The sequence below is a fragment of the Pomacea canaliculata genome, linkage group LG1 (genome assembly GCF_003073045.1).
Source record: "Pomacea canaliculata isolate SZHN2017 linkage group LG1, ASM307304v1, whole genome shotgun sequence".
Classification (NCBI taxonomy): Eukaryota; Metazoa; Mollusca; class Gastropoda; order Architaenioglossa; family Ampullariidae; genus Pomacea; species Pomacea canaliculata.
Window position 1 is genome coordinate 12456147 of NC_037590.1, and position 18147 is coordinate 12474293.

The 18147-nt window shown below is 38.6% G+C and overlaps 1 protein-coding gene and 1 long non-coding RNA gene across 2 annotated transcripts in view; both read left to right on the forward strand.

Annotated features, from left to right (window-relative positions):
• Nucleotides 1-3884: 3884 nt before the first annotated feature.
• LOC112559187 lies at nucleotides 3885-8359 on the forward strand. The gene is made up of 2 exons (XR_003098299.1): nucleotides 3885-4066; nucleotides 7563-8359. It is a non-coding gene; the product is annotated as an uncharacterized LOC112559187 (long non-coding RNA).
• Nucleotides 8360-9631: 1272 nt separating this feature from the next.
• Nucleotides 9632-18147, forward strand: part of LOC112560314 (ADAM 17-like protease) — a 52222-nt gene continuing 43706 nt past the window's right edge. Inside the window, exons 1-12 of the mRNA XM_025232134.1 lie at nucleotides 9632-9663; nucleotides 9783-9933; nucleotides 10386-10521; nucleotides 10801-10934; nucleotides 11480-11568; nucleotides 11794-11903; nucleotides 12631-12683; nucleotides 13000-13127; nucleotides 13698-13787; nucleotides 14141-14236; nucleotides 14872-15010; nucleotides 15443-15541. Coding sequence (XP_025087919.1) covers nucleotides 9840-9933; nucleotides 10386-10521; nucleotides 10801-10934; nucleotides 11480-11568; nucleotides 11794-11903; nucleotides 12631-12683; nucleotides 13000-13127; nucleotides 13698-13787; nucleotides 14141-14236; nucleotides 14872-15010; nucleotides 15443-15541 — 1168 coding nt within the window. The 5' untranslated portion in view covers nucleotides 9632-9663; nucleotides 9783-9839. The remainder of the gene's footprint in view (nucleotides 9664-9782; nucleotides 9934-10385; nucleotides 10522-10800; nucleotides 10935-11479; nucleotides 11569-11793; nucleotides 11904-12630; nucleotides 12684-12999; nucleotides 13128-13697; nucleotides 13788-14140; nucleotides 14237-14871; nucleotides 15011-15442; nucleotides 15542-18147) is intronic.

Genomic DNA, 18147 nt, shown 5'->3' on the forward strand with positions numbered 1-18147 from the left:
CTCCTTCCAGTTAGCAAAATAACAGCTTTGTAAGTTTAATACCCGAAAAATTTTTCATTTTCCACCTAAAAAATTAATGATTTTGCAATATTCAAGCTGCATATCTCACAAAAAGTTACACTGCAATTTGTAGAAAAATCAGAACTACAGTACATAGAGCTTACTTGAAAAAGTGTGTAGCAGTGCAAAGTTAGACTGGAACAGAGAGGACTATAGAAGTCGGAACGTTGTCATCATCAGGGAAGTGCTGACACCAGCACCACCTGTCAAGGGTTATAGGATGTGGTACATTCGTCCTCGTCAGTCTAAGTGTCTGATTAGCCAGCACTGATTAGCCACTGGATCATCAAGTGGATAATAGCGCGGTACAAACAAAGGAGAGAATTCAAGGGGATGTATGTGTGAGTGTGTCGGACACGAACTTGGCATTGAACATAAGCCAATGTGATCCGTTTACTATCTGTTTGCGTTGCTTCGAACACAAGTCTGGACGTTTGTGGAATATGGAAGTTGAAACTTATGCTGGAATAAGTAGAATTAACTTTTAATGGTAGAGTTTGTATGACTTTAACGGCGAGAGAACTTAAGTAACTGATGTGTTATGCCCAATGACTGTTGTTATTTATTAGCTGTTTCTGGTATTAGCTTCTTAAAGTAACTTTTCTTGCCTCCACTTAACGATAATCAAAACTCCGACAATATTGATTTGGGTTCACTTTTGTCACTAAGAGTTTCTCACACCTTTATGAACTCATGTATCATGAAAAAAATAAAAAAGTGACTTTGCAATGTGGATTTCACCATAACTGCAGTAACAAGAACATTTTGACCTCCCACTCAGGCAGAATTTTGGTTTGCGTGCGTAGACAACTGAGATAAGAGGCAATTTTTTAACTACAAGGGAACACTTTTTAATACGTGAAAAGCAGCGAACGAGGTAAATCATGGATGGAAAGCTAAAAAAATGCAGTTTCCACTGATTTCAAAGACTGCATGTAGAAGGACAAAAAACACAGGATATCGCTTTTATGGCTGAAGCTAGTTTAAAAGCACACGTCATAAAGAAAAAAAAGAAGAGCGAGAACCACTAAAGCTGAAACTTTCTTTACAAACTCTGATATAAAAATGGCTAATAAAATTGTGCCCCAGTTTCTTTCTTTCATTTATAAATATGTGATAATATTAGTGAAAAGGACCTGTAGTTATAGCTGCATACCATGAAAACGTACTTAAATGATCCTCAGAAGGTACTTCCAGTGTGGTCAGTCCCGTGTGAGCCCTGCATATGAAATGGAGACTAGCATTGCAAAGAGTAAAGTAAATACTCATTAACAATAGAAAAGCAAGAGATCTTTATGAAAGGGATACGTCAGGTACGGCTCGAAGAGGTAAGCAGTTTTAAGTACTTAGGAGCTACCTTCTCCAAAGACAGCAACCTCCCGAGAAGTATCTGCTTCATGATCTCGACATTGGCAGCGGCGATGGCTAGGCTCGACAGGATCTGGCGAAGTCGTAATATTAGGTTTACTACGAAGTATCGTCTATACAAAGCCCACGTAGAGCTGATACTGACTGACGGATATGAAACGGAATCAATGATGCGAAAATGATAATCCAGGCATTCTTTAGGAGGCTGCTCCTGATCTCGTACAGAGAACATTTAAACCGTTGACTTTGTACGAAAGTCGTTTACCGCAGGCGTAGGACTTCAGGAATCCCTCCTTGCAACAGTGAAGCGAGGTAGGTTGGCCTGGTTTATGTAAGTGTATATCCAGTGTATATACGGGCCGTGTATATCCAGACGCTCCCTCCAACGACTGGTACGAGTCAAGGGATGAAAGACTGAGGACTGTAGGGAAAATGTTAGGAAACAATGCAAAGCTCAGATGGCATTCCCCCATGTTACCTACATTAGTTAGCTAAGGTTAGTCTCGCGTATCGTGTTTCTCAGCCAGCTCATGCAGCACTCATTCTGTCTGTTACCAGCTTCTGTAGCCTGCAAGCGCTGCTGTCTGGAGGTCTTTGACAACAATACAAATGGTCCGTGTTTCCCTACAAACAAAACCCTTAGACCTGGACAACGCTGCTACAACGGTGAATGCGATGAAGTGAGTCGTGGGAAAGACTATGTGTTAAAGTGTCAAGTTATTTTGTGTTGATTAATGATTTCAATCTACGAAGATTGCCTTAAAAGAGCGTGAGATCGGAATCATTATTATGATTTTTTTTGTTGCTTTCAGAAAGGAGAGTGTATTCCATCGGAAGGCCTTTTTACTGTCCGGCTATTCAACTTCTTCAACAATTTGGATTTTGACACTCTGGGTACAGGCCAGATTTTTCGAAAATGTGAAAAACCTTCTATTGATATATTTTTCAAATAACAGAAATTTTCTGTTCAGGTGTTTAATTCTAAGTTTACTGTAAGACTTATGAAAAGGAGTCATTAGACACTCAAATACTTATCCAGGTTACGACGCTTGTATGTTTCTTTTTCTATAATTGTGTCTGTAATTGGAGCAATATTAATGTTTTTTTTCTTGGTGTCTATAAAGGCTTAGCACATGGTTGATCCATTTAATGTCACATTTATTTTCTGCACAATCATCTGTCCTTCGTGGCTTCAGTTTCTCCCTTGTTTGTATGTGGAGGGGTGTAACTGGGCAGTGATCGATCTTATCGCCATTTCTACGTGCCGGACACGTGATTGATTCCACTGATGTTGTGATATTGTGTCAACGTCAGCTGACCTTATGCAGTGTACCAAATGTCACTTATGTTGTAGTTCGTTTGTGTGTCTGTGTGTGAATTGCCCATGTGATTTACTAAATTGTGCTGTACTCTATTGTAATTCTCACCTTTGCAATGGTTCCCTTCAAGTGTTTGCTGTATTCTGGATGCAGGCCAGTGAACTACTTGATGTTGTCTGAACATTTTGTTCCTTGGTCTGTTTAGTGTATGTACTTTCTGTCAGGGACTGATTGTTACACTTTGCAAGTCCCGGAAGTCTTAACAGGGCTCAGTAACGTGGGTGTCCTGTTACAAACTTTTGCCATTAAAATATGATAACTGACATGGACCTGTATTCTTTTCTGCAAGTTCGCAGACCGGTGTTTCTTAAAACCATACTGAAGTGTTCTTGTTTTTCTTAAACACAGATATGAATAGATACCTAAATAACATACTAACTCTGTAATTTGGAGCTTGTTACACACAGCCGTTGATGAGATATTTACCTGAAGAGTGCTCGTTTTACATCTGGAATCATTTCCATGTGCCAAATCTCTCTCCTGCGCTGGACAGCGGTGTCACCTTAGTTTTTAGTTAAGCCACTCGATGTGGTTTTTGTTTGTGATACACTCCAGTAAGATTCAATCAGACCAATTTCAGTTTCATTCTCCACAATAAAGTAATAGTTTTAGGGACACGAATAATTTTCTAAAGCCTTTAATGCATTAAATTATAATTATAAAAGTATAAAATATTTTTTAGATATACCTTGAGACCCCAAAACATCTAAATCATGTGATGAAGTGAAAATACTCGCCATTGATTTTACTTCTGTTTCTGCGAGAGATGATTAGATGCTGACAAAAAATTAGGAGAGAGGCTGAAAAAATAAAAATAGCATTTTTTAAAACTCAAGCAGCTTTGAGTTGTCGATTGAGCAGTAGGAAAGAAGAAAATGAAGAGTCAAAACAGGAAGAAAAAGCCTCTCCTGTCGCTGGCCACCAGTTGCTACGAACGTGTCAGACATTGTACACGTATATCTTTTTGTTGCTTTTTCTTTAACGAAAAAAAACTTTCCTCGCTATTATCGTCATACTAAGTGTTAACTTGGGACTAATTTAAATCAGTTTTATTTCTGAAGACGTAGACTGTATATTTTTTAATGATAGTTTACATAGTAGAACTTCCTAGTTTAAAATTAATCTTGGATTGAAACTTTAAGAAGCAAATATTTGTGTATCTTTTCAAAGCGGAGACCATGAAGACTAACCTCGTCATGACTGTCGTGTTTCTGACAGCACTGTTCTGGATCCCAATCAGCTGCTGCATTTCCTGCATGGTAAGTTCTGATCCTATAAACATTCCAGCTTGTCTCACATCCAACAAATATAACAACATACTGGTATTTGAGTTTCTTAGGCTTAGTTTTTCCCCTGTGGGACCCCGGGGTATGCTTGCCTAGCAAGCATTGCAAGAATAGGGTCCCTGCCATCCAGCCAGGCATGTCGTAAGAGGCGACTAAGGTGGACACCTCACCTAGAGGTAAATTAGGTTGTGGTAGGGCTAACAACCCCACCATGTAAAAAAAAATCCTGTTACAGAAACTAAAACCAGAGAACTCGTCACAGATGGCGAAGGTAATGAAGCACACCAGGAGACTGGACTAATGACGGACGACAGCCAAACCGAAAGGGAGCTGGCCCCGACAGCGGATTTACTGAAGCCGAGGCAGAAGTTGAGGGTGGGGTGCTGGAACGTCCAGACCTTGTACCAGACTGGCAGGATGCTCCAATTAGTCAAGGAGTTTGACAACTACAACTTGGACATCCTGGGAGTCAGTGAGGTCAGATGGACCGGCACGGGAAAGAGGAGACTAGCGTCAGGACATACATCTTGTTCTCAGGAAGATCAGACGCTCAGCACTCTGAAGGAGTAGCTCTACTCCTCAACAAGAAACGGAAAAGGCACTGCTGGAATGGAAGCCTTATGGACCAGGCTTTTGAGAGCAAGATTCCATTTCCAAGTACACCAAGCTGACAGTGCTAGCCTGCTATGCACCAACAAATGACTCTGAGGCAGAAGACAAGGATGCTTTTTACGATCAGCTTCCAGGCAGCCTCAGAAAGCGTTTCCAGCCCACGACATGTTGCTCATCATCGGCGATCTCAATGCCAAGGTGGGAAGTGACAACACCTGCAGGGAGCATGTCATGGGCAAACATGGAATCGGAAGCATCAATGACAACGGAGAGAGACTGCAGACTTTTGTGAAGAAAAAACCTACTGATTGGAGGCACACTCTTCCCACACAAAGACATCCACAAGGCAACATGGACATCACAGATGGGATCACAAAGAACCAGATAGACCATGTCATCATCAACCGAAAATGGAGGAGCTCACTTCAAGATGTTAGAGCCTACAGAGAGCAGACATTGCCAGTGACCACACTCTTGTGATAGCCACAGTTTCTCTGAAGCTGCGTCGATCACGAGGAAAACAGGCACGTCAGCAGAGAGTGGACTCCGGCAAACTAAAAAATCAGCCACCGCGAAAGGGCCTTTGCTATGGAAGTAAAGAACAGGTTCCAGGCACTAGGAGACCAACAAGAGATGACTTAGACGACGTCAATCGAGTCTTACAGGAATCAGGAGAGAAAATACTGGGCTTCCAACGGAAAAAGAAAGACAGTGGATCAGAGAAGAGACATGGAAGAAGATAGAAGAGAGAAAGTCAGCCAAACAAAGAATCAACAGCACCAGATCTGAACGCCTGAAGGAACAACACAGACATAAGATATGCAAAACTGAACAAAGAGGTAAAGAGGATGACAAGAACCGACAAAAGATATCACATAGAGAAACTGGCAGATGAAGCAGAAAATGCAGCAAGTAAAAATGACCTGAAGACACTGTACAAGATAAACAACAGCTAAACAACGGGTTTAAGAACAGTGATGTGCAGTGAAAGACATGAACGGTAATGTCGTCGAGGGAGAGCAGGAAAACTACAGCGCTGGAGGGAGCATTTTGAGTCAGTTCTGAACAGACCAGATCCCCTCAGCTTGCAGACATCCAGCCAGCAGCTATAGACCTTGACATCTGCACAGACCCACCAAGCCTGGAAGAAGTGACAGCAGCAGTCAAGACAATGAAGAGCGGCAAGCACAGGCAGATGGAATAACAGCAGAGATGTTGAAAGCAGACGTGAATTGACAGCTCCAAGCTGACTGAAATCTTCAAGCAAATGGAATCAGGGCAGGTCCTGTTGCGTGGAAGACAGGGCTCATCTTCAAGTTACCCAGAAAGGGAGATCTTGGAGACTGCAATAATTGGAGGGGCATAACACTTCTTTCCCTCACCAGCAAGGTCTTCAGCAAGATTGTTTTGTCAAGACTGACGGCAACTCTTGAGAAAGACCTCCGACCACAGCAAGCAGGATTTCGCCCTGGGCGATCCTGCTCCGAACACATCTTCATTCTGCGACAGATTCTGGAGCAGAGCAACGAATGGAACACACCGCTGTACATCATTTCATCGTACCTGGAGAAGGCTTTTGACAGCATCCACGCGAGTCCTTATGGAAGATCCTGAGGCATTACGGAGTCCCTGCAAAACTTGTTCAGGTCATTGCAATGCTGTACAGCGATTTCAAATCCCAGGTTGTCTGTGACACGGAGCTCACAGACCCCTTCAACGTCAGTACGGGGTGAAGCAGGGCTGCATTCTGTCGCCGTTCCTCTTCATCCTGGCCATGACTGGATCATGAAGACTTCCCCGACAGTGAGAGAGAGAGGGCTCAGATGGACCATGACTATGACAGCAACAACAGCACTGGAAGACTTGGACTTTGCTGATGACATTGCCCTGCTGTCACACCGCCACAAGAGATGCAGGAAAAACAAAGGCCTTCTCAGAAAACAGCTGGAAACCTTGGCTTGAAGGTCAGCACAAAAAGACTAACAGTATGAGAGTGAACGCCAGAGTCCAAGACAGCATCAAACTAAATGGAGAAGAGATTGAGGAAGTTGACAGTTTCACCTATCTTGGTCCAAAATGTCAAACACTGGGGATGCGGAGGTGGAGATTCGAGCCCGACTGGCGAAAGCCAGTCAGGCCTTTGCCTCACTCAGGAGCACTGGAAGGCAAAAAACATCAGCCAGAAGATCAAGCTGAGAATCTTCAAGTCAAATGTGATCAGCACCCTCCTTTACGGATCAGAATCTTGGAAGATGACCAAAACCATCAGTAACAAAGCTTGACGTCTTCCAAAACAGATGCCTCAGGCGCATACTTAACATCTTTTGGCCAAACACCATCACCAACGAAGAACTCCACCGAAGAAGTGAAACCGAGTCCATCACCACGCAGGTTTAACGAAGGCGTTGGCGATGGATTGGACATGTGCTCCGCCAGCAGACAGCAGACGTCTCCAGAGTCGCCCTACGATGGACTCCAGACGGCCGAAGAAAACGAGGCCGCCCAAAGGAAACTTGGAGAAGAACAGTGGAAAGGGAGATGAAAGGAAAGGGCTGGACATGGGGTCACCTAGAGCGTGTTTCAGCCGATCGACATCGGTGGCGGACTCTGGTTGAGGCCTTATGTGCAACCTGATGCACAAAGAGGAATAGATAGATAGATAGGCTTAGTTTTTCCTTTCACTCTCTTTTTTATACAGAAACCATCAGCCATATTCTATTTTTCTCGTCTTATATATATAATTTTAGTTTTATGCACACCACAACATTTCTAACATTAAGGTGTGTGTCTTAATACTCTCATAATAATCTTTATATTATCAATTTTGACTCATTGTGTTGTATGATCTTTTGCACAGGACGGGAAAAACAAAAAACCCGCACCTAAGAAACCGATGGTAATTGCGACAATCTTAGTTTCCTATTACCTTTTTGCTGTTCTTTGCGATGAATAAAAGAAATATTACTAAAGACTCCCTAACATCAATGTTAGACTGTATAATACAACAGTAAATGGAAGATACAATTAGAGCAAGACCATTTATCTTCCCGCTTTTAATGATTATTTCAATCTTTTCTTTAAACGTCTTCGTCTTCTGTTGAATGTATGAGGCAGGTAATATTTTGTTCTTTTAAGGCACGCAAAAAACCACCCACTAAAAAAATGTCTTCGTCCGTGGATGCCAAGTCTTATGAAATGAGGAATGTGAATCAGGCAGGATCTTCCGTCGATCCGGCAGGATCTTCAGTCGATTAGACAGGATCTTCAGTCGATCCGTCCGCACAACCGTAAGGTCCAACGCCTTCCAAACGCCAATGAAGGGATGTGGACAAGAATAAAATAAGTCCATCAGTACTGTAAGAAACAGTATTAACACGAAATATTTCAAAGTCTGGCCTAACACCGACAGACTAAATAAGACCTAAAATATATTTTGTCTTATCGGATGAAAGACTATTACTTTTTAAAATATCACAAGCACACACCGAAGAATATAACATTTCGTAAATTACATATTTAAGACTTGTTTCTATAACTTAACACTGTTTTAAAGAAGCAAATTAAATCCAATGCTTTTAAACAAGCCGCTAGGAAACATGTACTGACAAGGCTGAAAGTATACATTGAGTTTTATCTCACAAAAAAAATTAATTTTAAAGTTTAAAATTGTTTTTGTTCACAGCGTTTCTATGAAATGGATTATAAATAGATTTAATGCCTTTCTTTTTATTAGTATTAGCTCGTTTCAGTTTGACTTGGTTCGTTGGACTGTACTTAAAAACAATTCTAGCTAGTGTTCGTACACATGGCGCTGGACACTGAACTATTTCAAAGTAAGAAGTATATCTATATCTATATATTCCCACAGACAGATAAGAAAACTACATTTTCAATGTAGCTCATTGTGATATATTTGAAATTCGTTATTCAGTAGTTAAGACGGATTTGAACAGTTTCTTTACTCAGACAAGGAAATAAAACATTTTAAAGGAAGCGTAAATATTCAGAAACTTTTTGTGGAAAGATTGTGTGTCTTCCAGTTGTTACGCGGAGTAAAGAATGATGGAAGAGATTGTTTTGACATCTTTTGACGTTGAAATTTTGTAAACTGTTTTAAAGAATTATATACAATGCTTTTAACAAGCTCGTAGGAAAAATGTCATGACGAGACTGAAAGTATAGCTTAAGCTTTCGCAAAAAACATTTGTTAAAAAGTTTCGTGCACAGTGTTTCTAGGAAACGGATAATATAAATAGGTTTAAGGCCTTTCTTTAAGTGTCAGCTCGTTCCAGTTTTACTTGTTTCATTGAAATGTATTTAAAAACAATTACGGCTAGTGTTAGTACATGGCGCTATTTAGATAACAAAACTTCATTTTTCAATACAAATTAGTTTATTGTTAATATATTTTAAATTTGTTATTTAGTAGTTAAGACGGATTTAAAATGTTTCTTTATTCAGAAAAGGAAATAAAACATTTTTAAAGGAAACGCAAATATTAAGATTTTTGTGTGTGGAAAAATGATCATCCTGCTAATAGTTAAGCGCAGTAACGGACAATGGAAGATTTTTTGACATTTTCTGACGTTGGCATCTTGTAAAGTAAGTAAACTCAAATTGAGACATGAGCTGACGACACTCATTACTGAAATGAGCAGTTAATGAAACACTGACGTTAAAATAAAATATAGCTTGCAAAAGAATTCAGTAGCTTCCTGTTGGTTTTATGTCTGAGCAGACAGAGATAGGTGCCTCAGTAACATGTCCAAACCACCTTGCATGTATAGTCAGGCATAACGACCGACATTTGCAGTCTTCAACCGTCCACGATAAGAAGAAACGAGTTTGTTTCCCCAAAGTATACATTTAGTATTAGTACGAAACTAAAACTCACAGCTCTGATGTTCCTTCACTAGATGACGTCATCTTTGGGACGTTTCTATCGAGCAGACGATGATGTATGTATATTTCCCCACCTCGGAGATCATGAAATTTAAACTGTGTGTGGAATTAAGTTTCTAGCATCCTCATTTAATAAGTTGCCTGTAAATACAAGTTTTCTTTTTCTCTCTTACAGTGAATACGAATACTAAAATTAATCTGAACGACTCAACGACACGATTGCCGGTCAAAGATGGTTTGTTCTTTGAAACTTTTGATTTTACTTCAGTCCGTCGTTCTACACAAAGTGATTGCAATGGAAAATAGAAAATTACAAATAGAAGAAAGTAAGTTGTGTGATTTGAAATACACACTAGTTGTCAAGTTATAACTTCACTGACACAAACACAGTTATTATTACAATCTAAGTCATTTTAATTAATGCTTTGATTTAAAATCTCTGGCCTAGGGTTCATGTCGCTGACCTCACTATTTCGAATAAATACACGGTTCAGTTGAAACAGATCTAAGTTTTACATTTTATAGCTATTGTTTGGATATCATTTGTTTTGCCCATGTTAGAAAGACCAAAAATAATATGTTGACTTGTTACTCGAGTTGCTAGAAAATGTTCAAAAGAAAAATCTGTAAATAATGAAGTGATGTTAAGTGTTATAAGGGGTAGGATAGGAGCAGACAATTCTTGTTTGATTCTATGCCTGCTCCTGTTACTACTCGCACACATAGAGGAGGGAATATGAGTAAACTTCTACTTTGATGAAATTGATTTGTAAAACAGATAATCTACACAAACAGCTGTTTCACTACGAGACCTTGAAGAAGTCGGATATTTCTCTGCACGTCCGCCACCATCGGGATGTTGACACTGGACACGTAACGGCCAGAACTTACGTCACGTTCTTCACACTAGGAATGTGAGAGACAAGTTACAAACATATATTTGTATTTGGAAAATATGTAACACATGCCAGGAAATTGTCAAGTTGAGAAATATTATGATCAAAGGAGAAAATGTGTGATGTAGTTTTTAATAGTTACAAAGCTCTATTTTGATGATGTAAATTAGCGTGTCTGTGAGTTATTAGCGACCTCTCTATGTGTGCACGAACAAAAGCAGTTTATCTATAATTATTGGCTAAATAAGGCAAAAAATAAGAAAATCTCAGAGATGAATTCCATTCTGTTTTTCTCAGGAACTTCAGTATGGTTTTAAACGCAGGCTCTCCTGTAGTGGCACCTGGACTTAGAGCCTATACTGTAGACAGGAACGGCAAGTATGAGCCCCTTCATGTAGACTCCAACGATTTTCTCACAGGACATTTACAAGGTTTGCTTTTTTTCGTTGTATTTGTAAAACTGCCTTGAATCGTCTCGGAAACTAGTAGAGTAAGCATTGTTTGTTAACAGTATACTACTTCTGTATGACAAAACTCAAACACAGTAAGTGTGCAATATATATATATGGTCTGTTGGTTTTGTGTGATATTTTTCCAGGCACTTTGCTTTTACAAAATATTTAGTTCGTTTTTTTACTCGTCGTTTCTTGCGACACTTAGTTTTTTTGTTTGTAATGTATGCTTAGAACCATATGGCTATCCCTCTTTAGAGGAGAGATGGATATAAACACTTTGTCAGAGATTTGATTTATTACACGAATTGTGTTACTACAATATTGCATGGTAAGTTTAAAAAAACCGTCTGGATTATGTATGAGTGGAGCATATTAACATAACAGATAAAAAAAGTTGCTCATTGTTACAATGCATGAGAGATTTATCATTCGTGGGATATAGGAAATTATCTTACAGAAACAGGTCGCATGAAATTTTTTAACAAATGAAGAATGATTTATTTTTCCTTTTTTATCTTCAGAGAATGAATCTATACATGTGTATGCTCATTATGAGGAGGACGTTCTCTGCACAACAGTTTATTTCCCAAATGAAACTTACTTTACTGAGGTACTATTTCTAATAACTGTTTGATGAAGTTTACATCTGTAAATGACTAATCATGTGTTCTGTTGTTCATTTTGTTTTCTTAAATTTCCTTTTTAATGACTCATTTTTAACCGAGAAACATTCACACAAATATGACCAAAATCTTAAGTATAAACTTACATTTGTATAAGTATAGACTTAAGTATTACGTAAGTATAAACTTACTTGTTCATTTGTTTTCACCAGCCGTCGTGGAGACACCTCCCTTCATCAAGTGGGTGGGATCTGATTAGTTACAGGCTTTCTGATGTCAACTGGAATCATACGGGTCCTTTTTCCGATCCAATAACATTACTGTATGTAGCTTTCTATAACAATGATTAACACAGATTTAATGATTTGCCTTAATTTAACTTTGGTGGAAAGCTTCACATTATCCGTTCTGAATTAATGTTTATGTATGTTTTGGTAAGATTACATCTATGTATCTGATTCATAGTGTATTAATAATTGTATGAAAAAATTTATAATTAATTTATTACTAATGAATAGATTAAATACAAATGCTCTAGTGCGGCTTGGATTTAGAATTTCAAGCATTATGTCACATACGATAATCTTAAGATAATCTGACGATAATGTATCACTCACACTGTTGTGTCATAATAATGGAAAGGATGAATTTCATTTCTATAATGCTGTTCACTTCTAATAGATCTTAAAAAAACATTCATCCCAAAATTGTGTTACAATAGATGTAATAATTTAAACAATCGATGCTGACGTCAACAGCAAATGAGATAACATTGTGTAATATACCAATGTTTCTATATCAACAGGCAAAGAGAAGAAATACTATCAAAGATTAGACACTAAAACATATTCTTCATCCACTATTGTGTATTATATATTTTCCCTGTAATATGTTGTTAATTAGTCTTTCTGAATGGGCTTAAAGGCTTTACAAATCAGCTGTCCGTATTCGTATTAATAATAAACAGATAGTAGAGAGCTACGATTGAAGGTCCTACAGATATAATTTGTGAAACTTCTGACAAACCATTGCTTCATCTTTGCTTACAGCCAACGACCGTCTTCAGACGAGTCAGTTTCAAGCGATGAGCAGCATCAGAGATGTAAGTGATGACATCATAGTTTACTGGTAAACATTTTAGGCAGTAATTACCATTTCTAAGACAAAATATTTCTCGACAAGGATAAGAGCACTAGGTCTTACTGAATATGCACGATTTTTCTGAATGTAATCTATTATCGATGTAATCATAATAGTAATCGAAGCTAGTTTTAATATAATAAGATAAGTTGCGAACCTAACAAACACTAACCATTGTGATATCTATAACATTTTTTTAATAATCAGGGTAATAGCAAGAAATGCACGACTTATTTACATAATCAAGAAAAGAGAATTACATAATTAATTTTCTGCAGTCAGCAGAATCAGACAAAAACGACAGAATAATGTCTTAAAGAAAAAGTGTTCCTTAAGACTGGTTGCCGACTATTCGTTTTATAGCCAGTATGCCAAGTCTAGTGCTTCTGAAGCTATAAAGATAATGGTAAGTAAATTGAACACTCTGGTTGTTGATTGCACGGATTAGGCTGATACACATGGTGGTGATACTGTTGTAAATGTGGTATGAACAATTTTAACTGTCCTTTTAATTCTGTCGTCGTTTTGTTCATGAATCGTTTGTTTAAAACTTCTATTTAAAGAAGGTACTGTTCTTAATACGAAACCTAAATTTCAGAGATGGCACTTGAATGCATGAGAAAAAAACATTAAATAGCTAAACATGTAATCGAATTTTGTCTGGATACATGAAAAAACAGAAGCACTAGTGTATGTTTTGTCTCGTATAAGCCGCTTGAAAAACGCATATCAAGGTCCAAGGCATTAAAAAGCAGTGCAACACAGCTATAAGTAGAAATCTACATAGGACGTGAATGTTTTACCACCTGTACCAATGACATTGGAAAATAAATCACCCTAGAAGAAGCTAAAAGTTTAACCACTTTAGGCTTTTCCAGTTTCGGCTCAACGCTTTCTGCAGGTTGGATGTGTATTTTTATGTGAATGTAAGGAAATGCTCGCACATTGATATATAAAACATAAAATATTGTCGCAGGTGAGCTCTATTGCAGAGTCGAACCGAATATTCGAAGATACAAAGTGGAAAACAGCGGAAAGCCTTGGCTGGGGCTTTGTGATCAAACAGGTTTAAATGACATAATTTTCTACACGTTGTTGTATCTATGAACAATTTAAGATAAAAGCCGTAAAATATGGCAGCCTTTCACATCAGCAGTTCCTTTATAGGTCTTTAAAATCCTCTGTTGTAGATGATGCGAAAAAGTTGTCTGGGGTCATATTTTGATCAGAAAGGTCAAATAGAGATGGAATCAATCGACTAGCTCAGAAGTATTCATCCATGTCTTCTTTGAGCAAAGTTCATTTATATGTTATCTTATCTTGTGCCAACATATTTTCACCTGTTTTGTAAGACTAAACACAGTTCTACACTCAGTCGTATCGGTCGCTAAACACTACTAACCCTGTATTATGTCTCAGGTTCTGGTTCACACGGAATACTCAAAGGGGCCAATGGGAGGACCATTCAGCTATAATTATGAAGTGGATCATTGGAATACACTAGATAAACTTTATGTAAGTATATCTGAACTACGTAACCTTTCAGGTACTTCTATCATTCGTGATTTGTTTTCTTTTATCTACCAAAATATTGCGATTTCAGTAAATATGGAGCTGACAAACATCTGTTTGCAGTCTACAGTTAGGTACAGAGATGTAGAAACTGTAGGACAGATCTCTCTAATCTTAATTTTTCTTTTTCTTCTTTTACATCTATAATCTTCCCAGTATAAACAGGATGAGACAAATGCCTTCTCAAATTTGGAAATTTACATTTTGATGAAAGGACAATAAGACCGTAAGAAACTGGTAGAATGGCTGACTTTTGAAATAGCGAGGTCTGTATGTCTTAAGCATGCAGACAGACCGGTATATTGAAGTGTGCTTAGCTGTTTGGAGGATGGAGTGAAAAAGGAACATCGGAGTAAAAAACAGAAAAATTGTGGAAAATGTCAGGCAGTTTATACATGTATGACTGATGGTGGCAGTAGAATAGATTCTATTGACATGACAGACATTCTCAACTTGACGTGTTTTAGTAACGCATCCTGACACTAACTGACAAGACACAACACACAGACTTTGTTTACGCTTTGAAATGTCTTTCATGTGTGATTTTTTAACATCTTTTGTCTCCATATTTCTATCAGGATTTTAGTCTTCACGGCGACATCATGCAGTTCTGCTTAGCGCACTTGTTTACAACCACTCTTTTCAAGGACGATCGTCACACTCTTGGCTTAGCATACCTAGGCAGTAAGGATGGGGATGGAGGAATATGTGCAGACGGTGAGTAGCAGTGTGTATAACAGAGCAGTACCCAGTGCCAGTGTGCGCTATTTGTGTGCATGTGATCACGTGCTTGCGTTCTGCGTGAACAGACGTAGTGTTGAGTGGTTCTGCCACCTGGACTTACATAAATGTTAATGCTGTTGTTGCTTAGCACATTAGTGTATATTGCTTCCTTAGAAACAGTTCGCTTGTTTTAGGACACTGTAATAATTGTAAAGCTTGAAAGAAATCTGCAGTAAGCACGATGAAGAGAAAACCGTTTGAAATTACATACTGTGCTTCTTTTTTGTTTTCATATTTTTAGACTTATTTCATTACTACTTAAGCGGAGAGCTTTTTATGTTAAGAGTTTTTTTTTTGTTTACACAAGAGTGACACGGAAATGTTTAACACATGTAAATGTCACAGCTGTTTATTTGTTATTTACAGTAGGTGAGGACTTTTATCCCAGAACCGGCTGGACGACTACTCTGTATAGAAACGGAGAGATTCTTGCTGGGATACAGTTTAAGAGGACCACAGCTCACGGTAATGCTAACTGTCGGTAGATAATACTTCTAGTGAAAGACAATAATGTCGTGTCAGTAGACGAACTAAATTACTTAAGGAAAATATGAACATCGACAATCTCACTCACTCCCTTCTACCCATCTAGACTAATATTTACAGGTATACAAATACACGAATACTATGATACATACACTGTTGTACACTTGTATGACAACAGTATAGAGATTGCAGTCGAGTCGTTTTGGTAGACTATGTACTGTCACTTATAGTCAGATCTGTGACAGAACAGAAAATGAAATATCTTAGGTTACCCACAAGAAAACATTCGAACACTCACTCACTGTTTATAGTTAATAGTATGCATAATGGATGACTTCTAGTGGCTTTTCTTACATATCAGCATCAGGCTGTAGTGTTATAGATTACTTTCTCTAGTGAGATAAGAAAACACTTTTCTTTATAGTCCGACCTGTGGAAGAATGTAAAGAAATGCTCGTAGAGTTGGTATTTAGCCTTGGAAATGGAATAAACACCATTTAGATTAGAATGGAGAGAATATAAATTTGATTAATATATATGGAATGACCAACATGTGAATGTATTTACCAGTAACTTAAAATGTGATGAGGTCATGACATTTTTTAAGGCGATACACAGCCAATACTCAGGTGATATTACTACTGCGCTATCAGGATTTATGGATGGTGTACGCCAAGCTGGTAACAACATGAAGAGTGTTCTAATTACTGTCAAAGAAAAAAGACACAAATTTCATTTGATCTTGAGTGTATAAGGAAATCAGAAGAATACTTAGAAAGCAGCTGAAGAGATTCAATGTAAACAATTCAGTTGAAGACAGGCTGAGCTAATATGGAAGAGACATGAATATTAAACTTTATTGTACAGCAACTAAAAATAACTCATAAAACTCCTAAAGTTATTAAAAGATAGTCTAGAACAGTGATGCGCAACCTTTTTCGGCCTGGGGGCCATATACATTTATGACACGCGTCTTACATACATTTATGACACGCCGCTTCACCGCAAAAATACAAAAATGAATTTAAAAAAATAGAGCAGATACCATTTTTATTAGAAACAAGTTGTACTTTCCATTAATTATGTAGTAATTAGTTGGATATTCGAAGTTTTTTTCCCGAAACCAACTTCTGAATGTCCGGCTGCATTCCAAGTCGGAGCACTGAATCGAAATGTTCGTCTATCGAAAAAAAAAGACTGAGAGGCGCCCCTGCGTAGGGATAAATACTACTTCTTCTCCCCCCCCTTTTTTTTAAAATTTATATTACTAACATGCCGATTTTCTGCACTGTGGGCAGAAGTTTCGCGGGCCGGATGGCACCGCGTCGCGGGCCGGATATGGCCCGCGGGCCGTAGTTGGGCATCCCTGGTCTAGAAGATCAGGAAAGTTACTGAGGCGCTGTGAAGTGTATTTATAAGAAATATTGAAATGGAAGCTGTTACGGGAAAAAGTAGGATGGTTGGTTGTCCCGTATTTAGATCGAGCGACAAAGCATAAGTCCCAGGCGCCTATGTCGTTGTCAATGGCTCGTTTCGGGTGCTAAACTTACTGGTCCAACCTCTTCCAGAAACTGAGTCTTTGCAGTCGAAGATATTTCCAAGAACTTTATTTACAGTTTCTACAACAATGTCCACGTATTATACACTCTGGGTAGTCAGCGACACTCCGGATACACAATCAGCGACACACGCTGAGACTAGTAGCGACTCCTGCTACTTCATCAGTCTCATCACAGCGACACACACCTGACACAACAATGAAGTTATCGACGACACGCGCCCACGATGGTTTCTGCAACTCTCTACTGACTACGACTACGACTGCGACTCCCCTACATTAACACCCACTCTCACCGCTCATATACAATGTACACAAGTTATCTAGAAACATCCCGCATCTACTCGTTGCCAAGGCTGACGTCAGTCACACTCGCTCTCCACCTGCTAGATAGGCTTGGCGGCTCTAGTCAAAGCAGTGTAGCCGTCACCGGAAGATCAGGTGGGGTCGGATACCGCATCAAAGCGCTGACAACAATTCATAACAAAGTCTATGTCTTCAAAGAAGATTCCTGTCATTTTGATACAGTTTTTAAAGCTGTCCCTACGGGAACTATGACACAAAATTACAGTTGTATTGTAGCAATGACAGAAAGAAATGACAGTCCCGATGATGATACTTGGTCCAATGATCCAATCTCCATAGAAGTCCTAAACAATCCGATGCTGCAGCCCAATACTATTTTCAATATTTATAAATGAGCTGAAAGTAACATCAGGAATAAGGGACGGCATTGTATTCAACTTTCCCCCGATCTTATGCAACTATATATTTTACTTTTCGCTAGTGCTGTTACCTTGTTTTCTGACACGCTGGTAGGTTTACAAAACCACTAAAATATTCTGAACAGTAAGTTCAAATATTTGGAACTTGAGGTACAATTTGATAAATTTAGTATAGTGCTCTATAGAATATAGTGATCTATAGGGTTTTTTTCCAAAATATGAAGAGTGGTTTTTGGAAAAGAAAAGCTAGGCATTGTAGACACTTAATGAAGTGATTGCTAGGTGTCACCCCACGAACCCCA